Below are 16091 nucleotides of genomic sequence, written 5' to 3' on the forward strand. Positions count from 1 at the left end.
TCAACATGACGGAAATGGTCAGTTGACCACTTTAGGAGTTATTGCCCTTTATAGTCAATTTTTAACCATTTTTTGTAAGTCTTGGTTATCTTTTACAAAAATCTTCTCCTCTGAAACTACTGGGCTAAATTATTCCAAACTTAACAACAATCATCTTTATGGTATCTAGTTTGAAAAATGTGTGGCGTGACCCGGTCAACCAACCAAGATGGCTGCTGTGGATAAAAATAGAACATGGGGGTAAAATGCAGTTTTTGGCTTATAACTCAAAAACCAAAGCATTTAGAGCTAATCTGACATGAAGTATAATTGTTTATCAGTTCATGATCTATCTGCCCTGAACTTTTCAGACGAATCGAACAACCCTTTGTTGGGTTGCTGCCCCTGAATTTGTAATTTTAAGGAAATTTTGCTGTTTTTGGTTATTATCTTGAATATTATTATAGATAGAGATAAACTGGAAACAGCAATAATGTTAAGCAAAGTAGGCTTTACAAATAAGTCAACATGACTGAAATGGTCAATTGACCCCTTTTGGAGTTATTGCCCTTTATAGTAACTTTTTAACCATTTTTCGTAAATCTTAGTTATCTTTTACAAAAATCTTCTCCTCTGAAACTACTGGGCCAAATTAATCCAAACTTGGCAACAATCATCTTTGGAGTATTTAGGTTATGAAATGTGTCTGGTGACCCGGCCATCATATCAAAATGGCCGCCACAGCAAAAAATAGAAAAAGAGGTAAAATGCAGTTTTTTGGCTTATAACTCAGAAACCAATGCATTGAGAGCAAATCTTACATGGGGTAACATTGTTACCTGATCAATAACTATCTGCTGTACAATTTTTAGATGAATCTGACAACCCGTTGTTGGGTTGCTGCCCCTGAATCAGTAATCTTAAGGAAATTTTGCTGTTTTTGGTTTTTATCTTGAATATTATTATAGATATGGTTAAACTGTAAACAGCAATTATGTTCAGCAAAGTAAGATTTACAAATAAGTAAACATGACCGAAATGGTCAATTGACCCCCTAAGGAGTAATTGTCCTTTATAGTCAATTTTTAACAATTTCCCACTGAAACTACTGGGCCAAGTTCATTATAGATAGAGATAATTGTAAGCAGCAAGACTGTTTAGTAGAGTAAGATTTACAAACACATCACCATCACCAAAACACAATTTTGTCATGAATCCATCTGCTTCCTTTGTTTAATATTCACAGAGACCAAGGTGAGCGACACAGGCTCTTTAGAGCCTCTAGTTATAGATAGAGATAAACTGTAAACAGCAATAATGTTCAGCAAAGTAAGATTTACAAATAAGTCAAATGACTGAAATGGTCAATTGACCTCCTAAGGAGTTATTGCCCTTTATAGTCAATTTTTTACAATTTTCATAAAATTTGTAAATTTTTACTAACATTTTCCACTGAAACTACTGGGCCTAGTTCATTATAGATAGAGATAATTGTAAGCAGCAAGAATGTTCAGTAAAGTAATATGTACAAACACATCACCATCACCAATACATAATTTTTAAAGATTTACAAATAAGTCTACATGACCAAAATGGTCAGTTGACCCCTTAAGGAGTTATTGCCCTTTATAGTAAATTTTTAACCATTTTTCGTAAATCATAGTAATCTTTTACAAAAATCTTCTCCTCTGAAACTACTGGGCCAAATTAATCCAAACTTTACCACAATCATCATTGGGGTATCTAGTTTAAAAAATGTGTGGCGTGACCCAGTTCACCAACCAAGATGGCCACCATGGCTAAAAATAGAACATAGGGGCAAAATGCAGTTTTTGGCGAATAACTCAAAAACCAAAGCATATAGAGCAAATCTACCAAGGTTTAAAATTGTTTATCAGGTCAAGATCTATCTGCCCTTAAATTTTTCAGATGAATCAGACAACCTGTTGTTGGGTTGCTGCCCCTGAATTGGTAATTTTATGGAAATTATACTGTTTTGGGGTTATTATCTTGAATATTATTATAGATAGAGATAAACTGTAAACAGCAATAATGTTCAGCAAAGTAAGATTTACAAATAAGTATATATGACCGAAATGGTCAGATGACCCCTTAAGGAGTTATTGCCCTTTATAGTCAATTTGTAACCATTTTTGGTAAATCATAGTTATCTTTTACAAAAATCTTCTCCTCTGAAACTACTGGGCCAAATTAATCCAAACTTGGCCACAACATTTTTTGGAGTATTTAGTTTTAAAAATGTGTACTGTGACCCAGCCACATTACCAAGATGGTGGCCACGGCTTAAAATAGAACATAGGGGTAAAATGCAGTTTTTGGCTTATTACTCAGAAACCAAAGCATTTAGAGCAAATCTGACAGGGCAAAATTGTTTATCAGGTCAAGATCTATCTGCCCTCTAATTTTCAGATAAATCGGACAACCGTTGTTGGGTTGCTGCCCCTAAATTGGTAATTCTATGGAAATTTTGCTGTTATGGTTATTATCTTGAATACTATTATAGATAGAGATAAACTGTAAACAGCAATAATGTTCAGAAAAGTAAGATTTACAAATAAGTCAACATGACTGAAATGGTCAATTGACCTCCTAAGGAGTTATTGTCCTTTATAGTCAATTTTTTTACAATTTTCATAAAATTTGTAAATTTTTACTAACATTTTCCACTGAAACTACCGGGCCTAGTTCATTATAGATAGAGATAATTGTAAGCAGCAAGAATGTTCAGTAAAGTAATATGTACAAACACATCACCATCACCAATACACAATTTTGTCATGAATCCATCTGCTTACTTTGTTTAATATTCTCATAAACCAAGGTGAGCGACACAGGGTCTTTAGAGCCTCTAGTTTCATTATACTTTTTTTAGCTTTTTGTTTAGTCATTTTGAAATATTATTTCATAAATTCTTTTAGATAATTAAATGATGTTTTGTGTGTTTCTCAATGTAGCTATGCTTTTATGCTTTACAAAGAATTAAAACTATTCAATTATCAACAAATGATTTAAAGAAGTAAAAGAGGGACGAAAGATACCAAAGGGACAGCCAAGTAACCTTTTGCATATAAACCTAACAAAAGACAAGATCATATATACTAGTAGTAAATTGTTAATTCATGTAGAATTTTAGTGAAAGTAATTCACCCCATATCTCAAATCATGACAAGTGAAATTATTAATCCATGCCTTCATCTAAGTCAGGACTTTTTAGAAGTAAATCCAGCAATACTGATAAGGAATTGATAAGAAAAATGGAAGGTTTTAGCTTTTTTTGTGAGGTTATAAATATCCAACATAGGTAGAATTTAATCTTTTAATGAAAATGTTTTTATTAAGAACTAAAGTTTTTATACGACCGCAAATTTTGAAACAAATTTCGTCGTATATTGCTATCACGTTGGCGTCGTCGTTGTCGTCGTCGTCGTCGTCGTCGTCCGAATACTTTTAGTTTTCGCACTCTAACTTTAGTAAAAGTGAATAGAAATCTATGAAATTTTAACACAAGGTTTATGACCATAAAAGGAAGGCTGGTATTGATTTTGGGAGTTTTGGTCCCAACATTTTAGGAAAAAGGGTTCCAAAAAGGGCCCAAATAAGCATTTTCTTGGTTTTCGCACTATAACTTTAGTTTAAGTTAATAGAAATCTATGAAATTTTGACACAAGGTTTATGACCACAAAAGAAAGGTTGGGATTGATTTTGGGAGTTTTGGTTTCAACAGTTTAGGAATTAGGGGCCAAAAAGGGACCCAAATAAGCATTTTTCTTGGTTTTTCGCACCATATCGTTAGTTTAAGTAAATAGAAATCTATGAAATTTAAACACAAGGTTTATGACCATTTAAGGAAGGTTGGTATTGATTTTGGGAGTTTTGGTCCCAATAGTTTAGGAAAAAGGGGCCCAAAGGGTCCAAAATTAAACTTTGTTTGATTTCATGAATAATTGGGGTTCTTTGATATGCCGAATCTAACTGTGTATGTAGATTCTTAACTTTTGGTCATGTTTTCAAATTGGTCTACATTAAGGTCCAAAGGGTTCAAAATTAAACTTAGTTTGATTTTGACAAAAAATGAATCGGTTAGGTTCTTTGATATGTTGAATCTAAAAATGTACTTAGATTCTTGATTATAGGCCCAGTTTTCAAGTTGGTCCAAATCTGGGTCCAAAATTAAACTTTATTTGATTTCATCAAAAATTGAATAAATGGGGTTCTTTGAAATGCCAAATCTAACTGTGTATGTAGATTCTTTATTTTTGGTCCCATTTTCAAATTGGCCTACATTAAGGTCCAAAGGGTCCAAAATTAAACTAAGTTTGATTTTAACAAAAAATAAATTCTTGGGCCTCTTTGATATGCTGAATCTAAACATGTACTTAGATTTTTGATTATGGGCCCAGTTTTCAAGTTGGTCCAAATCAGGATCTAAAATTATTATATTAAGTATTGTGCAATAGCAAGTCTTTTCAATTGCACAGTATTGTGCAATGGCAAGAAATATCTAATTTCACAATATTGTGAAATAGCAAATTTTTTTTTAATTAGAGTTATCTTTCTTTGTCCAGAATAGGAAGCAAGAAATATCTTATTGCAAGAATTTTTTTTAATTAGAGTTATCTTTCTTTGTCCAGAATCAAGTTAAATCTTTGTTATATACAATATACAATGTATATTCACTTTTTACTACCAACTGATAAATTTAAATAATCTTTACCATTCAGTGATAACAAGCAGTTTTTTTACATCTTAATATTTTATGATGTATTTAAATGAGTAGTTATTGTTGCAAACTCCATTAGAATATTTTAATTGAGATTAGTTTTGGAATAAGGGAAAGGGGGATGTGATTAAAAATTGGGTTCAATTTTTCTCATCTGAAATTTCATAAATAAAAAGAAAATTTCTTCAAACATTTTTTTGAGAGGATTAATATTCAACAGCATAGTGAATTGCTCTAAGAGAAAACAAAAGTTTATGTTCATTAGAACACATTCATTCTGTGTCAGAAACCTATGCTGTGTCAACTATTAAATCACAATTCAAATTTAGAGCTGAATCCAGCTTGAATGTTGTGTCCATACTTGCCCCAACCGTTCAGGGTTCAACCTCTGTGGTCGTATAAAGCTACGCCCTGCGGAGCATCTGGTTATCTAATGGCAGCACAATCAGCATTGTAATGTTTTATGTACTATTTACATTTAAATACATTTTAAGAAAGATTTTACAATTTCAACATAATTTAATCAGTTTATCCCTTTTTTGCTGATTACAGTAATGGACAAAAGATGGCATAGATTTTTATTTGTCCAATTCACAAAAGGCTTACACACACATACAAAAACATTTGAGGCAGGCTATTTATTCCTGTTCTTTAAAAAAAAAAACTGATTAGTTTGCTTTTAAATAAGGAGCAAAAAAGAGAAGGAAGATGACAAGGCTCACCTTAATTTTTTTGGTTAAATCTCTCATCAATGATTATTTTGGCTTTTCAATTTATTTGAATGTTCTTTGAATCGTTCTATTTTCTTCAAAAGCAAAAAAAAAATCATTTTTTCCTATGTTCTATTTTAGCCATAGGAGCTATGTTTCTGACATACAAGGAAATGAAATATATAATTTATACTAGATACTCTGAAACTCATTTAGCCTAAGTTTGGCTGAAATTGATACAGCAGTTTCAAAGGAGAAGATTTTTTAAAGTAAGTCAACATGATGAACAAATTGTGAAAAAAGTATTTAAGGGCAATAAATCCTTAAGGGATCAATTGACATTTTGGTCAAATTGACTTATTTGTAGATCTTACTTTGCTTCACATTTTTGCTATTAACAGTTTATCTGTATCTATAATAATATTCAAGATAATAACCAAAAACTGCAAAATTTCTTTAAAATCATCTATTCAGGGGCATTTTACCTGAAAAACCAGTTCCCAATTCGGCTGAAAATTTCAGGACAGGTAGACCTTGACCTTATAAATACTTTAACTTCTTGTCTTATTTGCTCTAAATGCTGGAGTTTTTGAGATATAAGCCAAAAACTGCATTTTACCCTGTGTTCTATTTTTAGCCATGACGGCCATGTTTTTTGACGAAATAAAAAATAAAGCACAAACTTTATTTTATATACCCTACTGATCATTCAGTTGAAGTTTGGTTGAATTTGGGTTGAGTAGTTTTAGAGAAAAGATTTTTTAAAGTTAGCAAATATGATGAACCAATTGTGAAAAATTGTCATTAAAAGACAATAACCCCTTAAGGGGTCAATTGACAATTTTGGTCATATTAACTTATTTGTAGATCTGACTTTGCTGATCATTTTTGCAGTTTACAGTTTATCTTTATCTATAATAATATTCAAGATAATGACCAAAAACTGCAAAATTTCCTTAAAATTACCAATTAAGTGGCAGCATCCCAACAATGGGTTGTTTGATTCACCTGAAAATTTTAGGGCTGATAGATATTGACCTAATGAACATTTTTACCCCATCTCAGATTTGCTCTTAATGCTTTCGTTTTTGATATATAGGCCAAAAACTGCATTTGACCCCTATGTTCTATTATAAGTAACGGCGACCATGTTTTTTGACGGATCAAAAATCGAAGCACACACTTTGTGCAGGATAATCTCAGGAACAATCATGCTAAGTTTCATCCAAATCCATTCAGTAGTTTCAGAGGAGAAGATTTTTTAAAGTAAGCAAATATGATGAACACATTGTGAAAAATTGTCATTAAAGGACAATAACCCCTTAAGGGGTCAATTGACAATTTTGGTCATATTAACTTATTTGTAGATCTTACTTTGCTGATCATTTTTGCTGTTTACAGTTTATCTTTATCTATAATAATATTCAAGATAATGACCAAAAACTGCAAAGTTTCCTTAAAATTACCAATTAAGTGGCAGCAACCAAACTATTGTTTGTTTGATTCATCTGAAAATTTCAGGGATGATAGATCTGGACCTAATGAACATTTGTCAGATTTGCTCTAAATGCTTTCGTTTTTTAGATATAAGCCAAAAACTGCATTTGACCCTTATGTTCTATTTTAAGTAACGGCGGCCATGTTTTTTGACGGATCAAAAATCTAAGCACACACTTTGTGCAGGATAATCTAAGAAACAATCATGCTAAGTTTCATTCAAATCCATTTAGTAGTTTCAGAGGAGAAGATGTTTGAAAAATTGTTAATGACGACAGACGACGACGGACGCCAAGTAATGAGAAAAGCTAACATGGCCTTTTAGGCCAGGTGAGCTAATAAAAGGACAATAACAAATCATAAACCAAAGAGAAACAATAAACATGATAATAAGCAAAATTGGGAATACAACAAAAATACAAATATAGTCATATGGCTACAGAAAAAAACCCACACTAAAACTATAGACAGAGCAACACAAACAGCATAAAAAAGAGGATGATCTCAAGTGCAAATGGTTTTTTTTGTAGTGACATTTCAACTTACTTGCAAAATAGGCTCATTGAAAAAAAGTAAGTGAAGTTATGTTTTTCCAGATGTTAATGAGCAATCTAGTGTATACATTAGTTCTAAATTATAAGGGTCATCATTTTAGGTCAAATTTGCTCAAACCTTAGTATTCTCTTTAGTGCTTTTTGACTGGTCCTCTTTTTATTGATCATTTTGGTGTATAAAAATGTCACCTGGTCTATCTGTCAATCTCTGCATCCGCCTATGGCTCTGGCACTTATCGTTTTATACCCCTGCCACAGCTGAAGGGGAATATAGTATTACCTTTGCGTGTAAGTCCCACAATTGTTACTGTTCTTTAACTTTAGTTATCCTCAACCAGAAGTTAAAAAACCTGTACACATTACACCAATACACTTGTCACCTTTTACGTTCTTCAGTTATGACCTTTTTAAAGTTATATACAATTTGGGGCATCATATGTGTTTCATGGATACATTCTTAATTTATTAGACGTGTTTCCACTGCTTTATTTAAAAACACTTATACTATTGGAATATAAGGAGAAGAGGTAGTAATTTGTTGGTTTAGCGTGGAAATAAAACGAAAACAAAAGGAGAGGAAATGAAAAATAAAGAGTTACTTATATCTGAACTTTTTATATTTTAACAGTATTTATCTATCGAATTTAGCCAAACGTAATACTGAAAACATAATTTCTTTCATTTAAGAACATGTAAATGGTCCAAAGTGTGCTGGTGGTTGTACCACAGGATTGTGCATGCGTCTAGTGTGGTAGAGCCATAGGTTTTATATCACCGCTGGCTAGCCTGCTTGCAGGTGAAAAAGAAAGCCGAGTGAGTAAGTCTTTCTGCAGTACATAGCCTCTGCACTATTCAAGACTTCTGCAATGCCTCCACGCGACAGCACACGGTAACTAGGGTATAGTACCCTAGGCATAATTGTAGAGGATCTCGGAGCAGCAAGGGCCACAGAGATGCAGTATGTAGGCCCACCGGCGTGTGGATATGCCCTAGCACTCATCAACCTTGCCCCAGCTATGGGTAAATAGTTGGTCAGATGAGGATCATAGCTCTGTTAAAGCAGTTCATCTAAGAGAAGGTCTGAAGGACAACTTGATACAAAACCAATGGCTAGATGGGGTCATAAGCTTTGGTTAGCAGCTCATCTAGAGGAAGGAAACCTTGATTGATAAATCCCAAGCCCTACTGGTAAGGGGGTTTGGCGTCAGGCTAATCACCTTGCCCTGTAAAACAAAAGCTGATTACAGAAACTAATACAGTCGATATACATGCTTGCCCTTCTAGGGTTGGAGCAGAATTTGTTTTTAATGCAACTGACCGCCATGCGATGCAGAGAATGACGTCTAATAAACCGATACCACTGTTTTCGCTCAAAAAAGTCACCAAAGTTGCGCAATGGAATGTACGCACAATGTATGAATGTGGAAAATGTGCTCAGATAGCAAAGGAGATGAGAAATTATGATATAAACATACTTGGCATAAGTGAGGCAAGATGGAACCAAAGTGGAGTTTTGACACTGGTAACGGGTGAGGAGATTCTATACTCGGGAAACCCAAATGAAAATGATTACCACACTAAAGGAGTTGCAATAATGCTTTCAAACATATCAAAGAGCCTGATGGATTGGGAACCAGTAAATGAGAGAATAATGTGGGTGAGACTAAAAGCTAAATGCCAAAACATAACTATTACTAGTATACAGTGTTATGCACCAACTAATGATGCCGAAGATGATGTAAAGGAATGTTTTTATGAACAATTACAACATGTTTGAGACAACATCCCCAAAAGAGACATCAAAATAGTCATGGGTGATATGAATGCTAAGATTAGAAAAGAGAACAAGGACAGAGAGAAAACATTAGGAAAACATGGTATAGGAGAAATACATGAGAATGGAGAAAAGCTAGTTGAATTCTGTGAGATGAATGAGGATGTGATAGGAGGCAGTTTATTTCCACATAAGAACATACACAAGGAGACATGGCAATCACCTGATGGAAAAACAAAAAATCAGATTGACCACATCATGATAAGTCAGAGATGGAGAAGCTCACTACAAGACGTGAGAGTTATGAGAGGAGCAGATATCAGCTCAGACCACCATCTTATCATAGCCAAAGTTAAAATTAAACTTGCAAAAGGGACCAAAGTCGAACAAAAACGTATTAAGTATAATGTGGAGAAGCTCAAAGATCAATTCCAAATCGAGCTCAGAAACAGATTTGAAGTACTTAAAGATGGACCAGACCTGGACATAAATAATGAATGGGAAGTGGGAAGAGATATCATCAAGGAAGTGTACTTGATAGAAAAACTAACAAAAAGAAAGATTGGATGTCACATGGAAGGTGGGATAAAGTAGAAGAGAGAAGGAAAATGAAGGAAAAGGTTAACAATGCAAGAACAAGGGCTCAGAAACAAGAAGCACAAAACAAACACCAACTCCTCATCAAAGAAGTGAAAAAATGTTGTAGGAAAGACAAGAGAGAATATGTAAAATGATCTAGCAACTGAAGCAGAATTTGCAGCATATAAGGGCGACATCTAAACCTTCTACAATATCACCAAAAAGCCTTAGTAGACGAAAAACAGCTAAGTCTAAACCAGTAAAGGATAAAGATGGAAAAGTCCTAACCAATCTTAATGAACAGATGGAAAGATGGAATGAATACTTTGTCAATGTCCTGAATAGACCAGAACCAGACCAACCAGTTATAGTAGAGCCAGCTGGGGTAGATTTGAACATTAAAATAGATAACATCAAGAAATATGAAGTGAAAAAGGCCATCAAAGCACTCAAAAATGGAAAATCTGCAGGCATAGATGAAATACCACCTGAAGTTTTCAAATCTGGAGGCAATGACATAATCGAATACATGCACAAACTCCTGAATAAGATCTGGCAGGAAGAAAAGATACCAACAGAATGGTTAAAGGGTTTGTTAGTGAAGCTGCCAAAGAAAGGTGATTTAGGGCTATGTGAGAACTGGAGAGGCATAGCACTTCTATCAGTAGCTAGTAAAATACTGTGCAGAATTATACTCAGCCGAATTGAAGATGCAATTGATCAGGTACTGAGAGACGAACAAGCAGGTTTCAGATCAAACAGAAGCTGCACTGACCAACACTACGTACCATCATTGAACAATCGGTAGAATGGCAATCATCCCTCTACATCAACTTTGTCGATTTTGAAAGGGCATTCGATAGTGTCAACAGAGAAGGGCTGTGGCAACTGCTAAGGCATTATGGGATACCAAGTAAAATTGTAAACATGATCAAGGCGTTGTATGAGGATTTCACAGTACAGGTGATACATGAATCATCATTCACCAATCCTTTCCATGTAAATACTGGTGTGAAACAAGGCTGCTTACTCTCACCTACACTATTCTTGATAGCTATAGACTGGGTAACAAAGCAAGCACTAGACACTACACCAAGAGGTATACAGTGGAACTTCGCACGAAGGCTGGAAGACCTAGATTTTGCAGATGATCTGGCTCTGTTATCTCACCGTTTAAAAGACATGAGAGACAAAACCATCGAACTCCATGAAACAGGAAAAAAAATAGGGCTAAAAATCAACATCAAGAAGAAAAAAAATTTGAAAGTAAAGACCAGAAAAGGAGGAACAGTGTCAATCGAAGGGGAAGATATTGAAGAAGTAGATCAGTTTACTTATTTAGGAAGCATCATGGATAGAACTGGTGGGACAGATGCAGACATCAGGACGAGAATAAGTAAAGCTCGACAAGCATTTGCTATGCTGATGCCAGTTTGGAAATCAACAGCATTTACAGAAAACACCAAAATTCGTATTTTTAACACAAATGTTAAATCAGTCCTTTTTTTATGGCGCAGAGACCTGAAGACTAACAACAGGGGTACAACATCAAATCCAGGTTTTTATCAAAAAATGCCTGCGCCAAATTTGTAAATTTTGGTGGCCAGAAACCATTAGTAACAAATGATTATGGGAAAGAACCAACCAGGAATCGGCAAATAAACAGCTGAAGAGGAGAACTTGGCAATGGATTGGGCATACTTTGAGGAAACCTGTAGGTACCATCACTAGACAGGCATTAGAATGGAATCCCCAAGTACATCGGATACCGGGAAGACCATTTCACAGCTGGAGAAGATCAAGGCACAAAGAGCTGGAGGAAATTGGATATACCTGGACCGAAGCAAAAAGGATAGCCCAAAATAGAGTAAGATGGAAAGCGACTGTAGCAGCCCTATGTTCCACAAGGAGCGAAGAGGATTAAGTAAAAAAGTAAGTAAAATGATCCAAAATTCGAAATTCTAGACTCTTATATCTTCTTGGATTACAACAGTTTTCTATATGCAAAATTTATAATAATTTAAAAAGTAAGATTTTCCAAAACCCGAAGCTTAAGCTATTTTCGTCTTGCAATTCTCTTTGGCTTTAAATTTGGCCTCCATACTTTTGCTACGAGCGCTGCTGATGAGTCTTTTGTATACGAAAGGCGTCTGACTAATCTAATTAAAACTTCTTATATATTTAATGATAATTTTTTGTTTGACCTCATGCATTTCATTTTTAATACGTGTCACCTGCAGTAAAAACGTTGTCATCATTGTTGACAAAGTAAGTAACAAAATTGACATTTTGCCTATAACTCTTCACCAAAAGAAAAATAAACAAAAGCATAAAATGTCATTTATACTTCTCTATTGTACATACCATGTCTTACTACCGGATAAGACTATTTACCGGGTTTGTTACAACATGAGCAACACGACGGGTGCCAGGATCTGCTTACCCTTCCGAAGCACATGATACCATCCCCAGTTTTTTGTGGCGTTCCTGTTGGATAGTCTTTAGTGTTCTATGTTGTCTCTTGTGTACTATTTTTTTTGCTGTTTGTCTTTTTTTATTAGCAATTGCGTTGTCACGTTTGTTTTCGATCTATGAGTTTGAATGTCCTTCCCGTATATTTCGCCCTTCTTTTTACTAGACACATACAACTCTTCAACATTTATCAATCAGCACCTCATATTTCATCATGGCATCTTTCTAAACCAAATATTGAAACTAATTTAAAAAAAATAATACATTATATAAATTTGTATTAATTGATTTGAAATTAATCATCCTTGTGAAAAGTTTTCTTCCAACAGAAACACTTTGAAGACTTGGAATACATATTTGAATGTGTAACTTTAACATGTCTTCTACTTCCTACTTTATAATGGCATGCATGTTTGTCACTACTGTGCTTGTAAAATTTATCTAGCAAAAAAGTAGATTCCAAGTTTTTTTTTTGAATTTCATGTTCATGTTAAAGAATATAGATTACCAAACTTAATTGAATTGGCATAATGTAGTTATATATCACCTTTATTGGTATATTCCCTTAGAGAATTGCTTTAAAACGTTCAATGGAAGATATTACCTAACAAGTCTGTAGCGACCTACCATCTAACTTTGATTTTGTTTTATTAACTTCTGTGGTGGGATCGTAAAATCTCGAACACCTATGTTTGGCAATTTGCCAAGTTTTTTTTGGCCCTGCAACGAAGTTGTCAGTGCCATATAGTTTTACCCTTGTCCGTCATTTTGTAATTCCGTCCATCCAAAATTCCGTCATTCCGCAACAAACCATTATACAGAGTTTTTTTCTAAACGCCTTCAGATTTTGGGCTGATTTTTAAAATGTACGTTAACTATGATGAGTTACAGATCAAGTATAAGTTTTGTTCCGCTCCGCTAATTTTTGCCGAAATTACGGGCTTTGAACTTTAATAAATTGTTGAAAATCACAATTATACAGACTTTATTTCTAAACGCTTTCAGATATTGGGCTGTTATTTTGTATGTGAGTTACTCATGATGAGTTACAAATCAAGTTTTAGTTCCTTCCGCTCGGCTAATTTTTGCAAAATTCTAGTTTACAACTTTGAAAATTTTTGAAAATCACAGTTATACTGACTCTTTTTCTATACGCGAGATTTTTTTTGCTGATTTTTGACATGTGAGACTACCATCATGTTTGTGTCCACATGTGTTATAATGTCACCCTGACGGAGGTCCGGTGACATATTGTTATTGTTCGATTCTTTTTTATTATTCTTATTCCACACTTTTTGTCCAGCTTAGTTCTCGGAACTGAATGGACCAATGTTGATTGAACTATAACATAATGTTGATCACCATGTCTAGTTGTGCACCAGACTTTGGAATTAAAAACATGGCTGCCATTGCCATGGAAACAGCAAAAATATGAAAAATTCAATGGAACATTCCAGAACATTAGTGTTAAATTAATTCTACAGCCCTTAAATGTTATATGATGGTATAATATTACCGGGAGCACAATATGAAGCAGCAGTATGACTTTGGAATTTTCAAATGTTGCCATGGAAACTGTTCAAAAATAGCAAAATTTTGAAAATTCTTTAAAAATGTATGAAACGTTATAAGAATGTTAACTTGTAATTCTAGATGCGGCATTCAACTTTGAAATTTCCAAAATGGCTGCCGTTACCATGGCTGCTGTTTAGTGGAAATTGGTGGACCAGGGTGACATCCGCTATTGCTTGCAATGGCAATTCTAGTTGAAATTGAAATTGCAGATTTTTCAACTTTTGAGACAGGACCATTCGTGTCGCTTTGAAACATCTAGTTTATTTATATTCAAGCTACATATTATATAACAGTAGAACACTAATTTTCAAAGATTTATACAAAATTTCTTGATTTGTAATGTGTTCATACCTTATCCTTTATTTCTGGTAGTTTTAAATGGCAGTGTTGAACGTGAGTTGACATTTGGGGACTTTCAGTCTTTTATTATTAGTGCATGCACTTTAAGATGAACTTGGTATTCAGTTTTATTATCATTATAATGTCTCATTTCCATGGAGATTGTATGACTCCGTCCATCACTCATGGTTAATTGACTTTGAAATTTTGTGTAGTTTACATAGCATATGTTTTTCTTTAATGTTTGCTAATGCACCGACTTTGTATTTGTTATGTACAGAATTGTAGATTGTAGATTGTTACACACTTGAACACTTGATACATTATATTTTGTTATTGAACCGATTAAACAGGTACTTATTCGATTTAATTAACAACGATATAACTATAATATAGTAGTTGAGTAAAAACGGAATAACGAATCTTTAACAAAAGCTACGTATGCGTTTTCATTGCACAATTCTAATATCCCAAATTCTAGAAAAGCTAATTGATTTTTATTACAAATTCTGAGACAATTCATCATTTTGACATATTTACATCGAACAACAATATTTATACATATTACATATAATAGGGCTCTTCGCGGTCAGTTCGGCCATATTGGATAGGGGTAGATTTTTGTGAAAGAGTTGGAAATAGTATGAAAGTATGGAAAATCCTATGCATGTTTCTAAACAACTGTTCTGGTTTTTTTTTAATTTTGGACCCTCAAAGCTCTTCAACTTTGTACTTGTTTAGGTTTATACATATTTTTGATTTGAGCGTCACTGATGAGTCTTATGTAGACGAAACGTGCGTCTGGCGTACTATATTATAATCCTGGTACCTTTGATAACTATTAATGATGTTTTCTCGTATTTTTCACACCATCTTTACCTCTATCATGAAAATATGACCCCTATCCAATATGGCCGAAATAACAGTGAAGAGACCTATTATAAGTGACAATACAGTCCCTATAAAGTTACTCTGTAAAAATATTTTATTCGAGTCACTAGTTACAGTATAAAACTTTTCAAGCGGTTTTTTTTCAAGTACCTAGTTACTCAATAAAACTTGTCAAAGCATATTTTATTCGAGTCCCTAGTTACTGTATAAAACTTTTCAAACGTTGTTTTTTTTCAAGTACCTAGTTACTGAATAAAACTTTTCAAAAGTTATTTTCTATAATTTTTAATTAGTCGTTAGAAATTGTATGCCAATGTAACAGAAATTTAAAGATAAATGAACAACAAAAGGTATTTAGTCGTTATTTGACAGAATCTAAGAGATATTGTACAATGTTATCAAAAAGTAAAATCCCAAAAATACTGAACTCCGAGAAAAAATCAAAATTGAAAAAACCCTAATCAAATGGAAAAATCAAATGATAAAACACATCAAACGAATGGACAACAACTGTCACATTCCTGAATTTGTACAGGATAAAATGTAGAAAATGGTGATTTGAACCTTGTTTTATAGCGCATCAGAATGATACTTCTCCACCTTAATTTGAACGTTTGAAGGTTATAAATATCATTCTGCAATCATAGCACTTATGGACGTATGACATTTTACATTTCTTATGAATATTCTACAACATATACGACTAGGCTGACTTGTGTTTTCCTTTAAAATGATACCATCAGTAAAAATTCGTGAATTGACATTTTTAAACCTAATAAATATAGTTATTATATATCCGCTATACATCTTCCCATTCACACTATTTGTAAAAGAAGTTTTGAACGAAGATTAGATCTTCTGACTGTATTGAATGCTTTATGAATTTTCCATAATGGAATAACCTCTTCCAAAACGTACCAAATTGGTTTTACCTTTACATTTTTAACATACATATACTAAATAAATGCAAAGTCTAAAAA

The 16091-nt window shown here is 33.6% G+C and overlaps 1 protein-coding gene across 1 annotated transcript; it reads left to right on the forward strand.

The window, feature by feature from the left end:
- Positions 1-9291: 9291 nt before the first annotated feature.
- LOC134694311 (craniofacial development protein 2-like) lies at positions 9292-9849 on the forward strand. Its single transcript, XM_063555316.1, has one exon. The coding sequence runs from the start codon at positions 9292-9294 to the stop codon at positions 9847-9849; it is 558 nt and encodes a 185-aa protein (XP_063411386.1).
- The last annotated feature ends 6242 nt before the right edge of the window (positions 9850-16091 follow it).

Source organism: Mytilus trossulus, chromosome 13 (assembly GCF_036588685.1).
Source record: "Mytilus trossulus isolate FHL-02 chromosome 13, PNRI_Mtr1.1.1.hap1, whole genome shotgun sequence".
Lineage (NCBI taxonomy): Eukaryota > Metazoa > Mollusca > Bivalvia > Mytilida > Mytilidae > Mytilus > Mytilus trossulus.